Raw genomic sequence first — 5,388 nt, 5'->3', positions numbered from 1 at the left:
CAGAACGGCCCCAAAGTAACCCCAAAACAGCCCCAGAACAGCCCCAAACAGGCCCCAAAATATTCCCAGAATAGCCCCAAAGGGAACCCCAAAATATCCCCAAAACAGCCCCAAAACCAACCCCAAAACAGCCCAAAAACGTCCCCAAAGCAGCCCCAAAACAGCCAAAAAAAATCCCTAAAATGGCCCAAAAAGTAACACCAGAACAGCCCCAAACAGGTCTCAAATATCCCCAGAAAAGCCCAAAGGGAACCCCAAAATATCCCCAAACAGCCCCAAAACCAACCCCAAAAGATCCCCAAAACAGCCCCAAAACCAACCCCAAAATGGCCCAAAAATGGCCCCAAGGCAGCCCCAGAACAGCCCAAAAAATAACCCCAGAACAGCCCCAAACAGGTCCCAAAATATCCCCAGAACAGCCCCAAAACCAACCCCAAAATGGCCCAAAGCAGCCCCAAAACAGCCCAAAAAACATCCCCAGAACGGCCCCAAATTAACCCCAAAACAGCCCCAGAACAGCCCCAAACAGGCCCCAAAATATTCCCAGAATAGCCCCAAAGGGAACCCAAAATATCCCCAAAACAGCCCCAAAACCAACCCCAAAATATCCCCAAAACAGCCCTAAAACCAACCACAAAACATCTCCAAAAGTGGCCTCAAAGCAGCCCCAGAACAGCCCAAAAAACATCCCCAAAACAGCCCAAAAAATGACCCCAGAACAGCCCCAAAATTTCCCCAAACCAGCCCCAAAATATCTCAAAAGAAACCCAGAACACCCCCAAAACAGCCCCAAACACTCCCCAAAGGCACCCCAAAATATCCCCCAAACAACCCCAAAAGGAGCCCCAAAACAGCCCCAAAACCAACCCCAAAACAGCCCAAAAATGGCCTCAAAGCATCCCCAGAACAACCCAAAAAAAATCCCCAGAACAGCCCAAAAAGTAACCCCAGAACAGCCCCAAACAGGCACAAAAATATCCCCAGAATGGCCCCTAAGGGAACCCCAAAATATTCCCCATAACAGCCCAAAAATGGCCTCAAAGCATCCTCAGAACAGCCCAAAAAACATCCCCAAAAACAGCCCCAGAACAGCCCCAAACAGGCCCCAAAATATTCCCAGAACAGCCCCAAAGTAACCCCAAAATAGCCCCAAAACCAACCCCAAAACGGCCCCAAAGCAGCCCCAGAACAGCCCAAAAAACATCCCAAAAAAACCCAAAAAGTAACCCCAGAAATGGCCCCAAACAAGCCCCAAAATATCCCCAGAATAGCCCCAAAACCAACCCAAAATATCCCCAAAATAGCCCCAAAACCAACCCCATAACAGCCCAAAAATGCCCTCAAAGCAGCCCCAGAACAGCCAAAAAAGTAACCACCAGAACAGCCCCAACAGGCCCCAAATATCCCAGGACCCAATGAACCCAAATAAGACCCCAAAACAACCCCAAAAACCCCAAAACGCCCAAAGAACCTAGACCCCAAAATAATCCCCAAAACAGGCCCAAAAAGTAACCCCAAAAACGCAACAAGAACAGCCCCAAACAGGTCCCAAAATATCCGCAAAACAGCCCCAAAACAACCAACCAAAATATCCCAAAACCAACCCTAAAATAGCTCAAAAATGCCTCAAAGCAGCCCAGAACAGCCAAAAAAAGACCAGAACAGCCCCAAAAAAGGCCCAAAAATATCCCCAGAACAGCCCCAAAGCAGGCCCCTAAAATATCCAAACGGCCCAAAGAACCTAAAATATCCCCAAAAGAGCCCTAAAAACAACCCCAAAATATCCCAAAACAGCCCCAAAAACAACCCATAAGAGCCCAAAATGCCCAAACAGCCCAGAACAGCCACAAAAACATCCCAAAACAGCCCAAAATAACCCCAAAAACGGCCCAAAAATGACCCAGAACTATTGCAAATTATAAAATTTAAAAACAATCAGAACAGCCCCAAACAGGCCCCAAAATATTCCAGAACAGCCCCAAAGTAACCCCAAAATAGCCCAAAACAACCCCAAAACAGCCCAAAAATGGTCCCAAAACACCCCAAAGTAACCCCAAAAACAGCCCGAAAATAACCCAAAAACGGCCCAAAAATGACCCCAGAACATCCCCAGAACAGCCCAAAATTGCCCAAAACAGCCCAAAATTTCCCCAAAATATCATCCCAAAAACAGCCCCAAAATATCTAAAGAAAACCAAGACCACCCCAAAATAAACCCCAAACAACCCCAAAATGGCCCCAAAACAGCCCAAAATAGCCCCAAAACCAACCCCTAAATGACCCCAAAACAGCCCAAAAATGCCCCAAAACAGCCCCAAAATGGCCCCAAAAGAAACCCCAAAATATCCCAAAACAGCCCCAAAATGGCCCAAAAATGGCCCCAAAGCAGCCCCAGAACAGCTGGGCCCCAAAATATCCAGAAAATTCTCCAAAATATCCCCAAAACATCCAGAAAATATCCCAAAATATCCCAAAATATCCCCAAAATATCCCTAAAGGGAACCCAAAAAAATCCCTAAACAAACCCCAAAAGATCCCAAAGGGAACCCCCAAACATCTCCAGGTGGTTTTGGGAAACTTTGGGGTATTTTTGGATAAATTCTGGATAATTTTGGATATTTTGGGGGTGTTTTGGGATATTTTGGGGTAATTTCGGGATATTTTGGGGGGTTTCTTTTATATTTTGGGGGTATTTTGGGATATTTTGAGTCATTTTTTAATATTTTGGGGATTTCTTAAAATATTTTGGGGGTGTTTTGGGGCATTTTGGGGATATTTTAGGGTACTTTGGGATACTATGGGATACTTTAAGGGGATTTTAGGATTATTTTAGGATTATTTTGTGATATTTTTTGATATTTTAAGGATATTTTAGGCTTATTTTGGGATGTTTTTGTCTCTCACCCTGGGTAATGGGCCTGAAGGAGCTGAAGCTCCAGGGTGATTCTGGGATACTTTGGGATCATTTTGGGATATTTTAAGGATATTTTAGGATATTTTAAGATTGTTTTGTGATATTTTGTGATATTTTAGAATACATTAAAGATTATTATGGGATGTTTTGGGGGTGTTTTTGTCTCTCACCCTCAGAGATGGGCCCAAAGGAGCTGAAGCTCCAGGGTGATTCTGGGATACTTTGGAATCATTTTAGGATATTTTAAGGATATTTTAAAATTATTTTGTGATATTTTGTGATATTTTAGGATTTTTTTAGGATATTTTAGACTACATTAAGGATTATTATGGGGTGTTCTGGGGATGTTTTAGTGTCTCACCCTCGGAGTTGGGCCCAAAGGAGCTGAAGCTCCAGGGTGATTCTGGGATACTTTGGGATATTTTTGGGATATTTTAGGATTATTTTATTATAATTTAGGATATTTAGTGATATTTTAGGATTATTTTGAGATACATTAAGGATTATTATGGGGTGTTTTGGGGGTGTTTTGGTGTCTCACCCTCGGAGATGGGCCCAAAGGAGCTGAAGCTCCAGGGTGATTCTGGGATACTTTGGGATCATTTTGGGATATTTTAAGGATGTTTTAGGATTATTTTGGGATATTTTAGGATCATTTTAGGATACATTAAGGATTATTATGGGATGTTTTAGTGTCTCACCCTCAGAGATGGGCCCGAAGGAGCTGAAGTGCTGCTCCAGGCCCTGCTCGTCCGTGTCGTAGTTGAGGCCCCCCACGAACAACTTCCCCTCCTCCGCCGCCATGCGTGGGGGGGCGGGGGCGGCCGTGACGTCATAAGGTGGGGGCCCTGCCCCTGCGGTGACGTAATAACCTGGGCCAGGGAGTGGTGCTGACGTCACAACTCCAGCAATTAATCCTCCCCGTGACGTCGCAACGCTCACCTACCCCCCAAGCCGCGCTTGATGACGTCACGCCACCCGCCCGCCCTCAATTATATCACCGCTGCCTCCCGTGACGTCACACCCCCTCAGCGACCCCCCCCGTGACGCCATCAGCCACACGCGTCCCTTCACGCTGACGTCACGCGGCGTCCCCCCGTGACGTCACGGGTGGCCCCGCGTGGTTCCCTCCCCTCCAGCCCCCCCCAACCCGGCCACGTGTTCGCCCCCCCGGAAGTGCCGCTCCCGCCGCCCGCGCGCGCATGCGCAGGAGCCGCGCGGCCCTCAGAGCGCCGAGGCGGGAAAAGAAGAGAAAAAGGAGGAGGGGGGAAGGCAAAAGAGCGGCCAGAGAGCGGCCAAAGCCGCGATTATCGCGACAGAAGGAGGGGGAGAAGCGGGAAAAAGTCGCGATAGGAGCGGCCGAGCCTCACCCGAGCGGCTCCGGACGGGCCCGGACTGAGACCGCGGCCGCCCCGCCCCGCCGATTTTAAGCAGCTCCGCCCCTCACGTGACCGTAGCACCGCCACGCCATTGGCTGCCTGCTCAGGCCCCGCCCCTTGGGCGCGTGGACGAGACCACTGGGGCGGGGGGAGAGGAGGGGAGGGTGGGGATGGCGGCACGCCTGAGGGGGAGGGGGGTGGCCGGGGCTGTCTGGGGGTCCCGAGGGGGTCCTGGGGGGGGGTGGGGTCCCCAGGGGTGTTTCGGGTCCCCGGGGGGGGCTCGGGTTGGTGTTGGGGGTCCCGGTTTGGTTTTGGGGTCACAGACGCTGACGCCGCTCCCGGGGAGGTTTTAATGGTCCGGTCCCGTTACAGCCGAAACGCCGCGGCCCCGCCCCTTCCCCCCCTCCCCAGTGACGTCATAGAGAGGGGGTGGGGCTTAACCCAGCCCCCCCCCCCCGCAGGCTCCGTGCCCCTTCCCCCCCTTCCCCTCCCCCCATCGCGGTCCGGGGCTCCCCCCGCCCCTCCCCCCCTTCCCATGGAGGAGGCGGGGCCACAGAGACCCCGCCCACTACAGAGCGAGGCCCCGCCCCCATGGGGGAGGGGCGGTCCTGAGTGAGGCTGGGGGAGGGGGAGGAGCCTCAGAGTAAAACCAGAGTGAGGTGGGGGTAACCCTGGAGTAAAGTGAGGGTAACAGTGGAGTAACCCCAGAGCAAACCACCACCATGGAGTAAAGTGAGAGTAACCTTGGAGTAAAACTCCGCCTCGGAGTAACCCCAAAGTAATGTGGAAGTAACCCCGGAGTAGCCAGTGAGGGGAGATGTGTCCCTTGTGTGTGGGCTGGGAGCAACCCCGGAGTAAACTGTGAGTAACGTCCGTTCAAGGGCTGTGTAACTTCCGAGTGAAGACTGGGCAGCTTCTGAGTAACCTCTGAGTAATGTCTGTGAAGAGGGCCGAGCAACCTCTGAGTAAAGGCTGAGCAATGTCCGTTCAAGGGCTGATTAAGCTCTGAGTAAAGGCTGAGGAAGCTCCGAGCAGGGGCTGAGCGAGCGCGGGAAGCGCTGAGTAAGGGCGGAGTAAGCACAGAGCAAAGGCAAA

General features: G+C 51.2%; 1 protein-coding gene across 1 annotated transcript in view; it reads right to left on the bottom strand.

Annotated features, from left to right (window-relative positions):
- LOC129134587 (uncharacterized) overlaps positions 1-3,718 on the bottom strand; it is a 14,016-nt gene extending 10,298 nt beyond the window's left edge. The window contains exon 1 of the mRNA XM_077172436.1: positions 3,616-3,718. Within this exon, the coding sequence (XP_077028551.1) occupies positions 3,616-3,718 (103 nt within the window). The remainder of the gene's footprint in view (positions 1-3,615) is intronic.
- Between the last annotated feature and the right edge of the window lie 1,670 nt (positions 3,719-5,388).

The sequence above is a fragment of the Agelaius phoeniceus genome, chromosome 38 (genome assembly GCF_051311805.1).
Source record: "Agelaius phoeniceus isolate bAgePho1 chromosome 38, bAgePho1.hap1, whole genome shotgun sequence".
NCBI classification, from domain to species: Eukaryota; Metazoa; Chordata; class Aves; order Passeriformes; family Icteridae; genus Agelaius; species Agelaius phoeniceus.
This window is presented reverse-complemented; position numbering and strand designations above follow the sequence as displayed.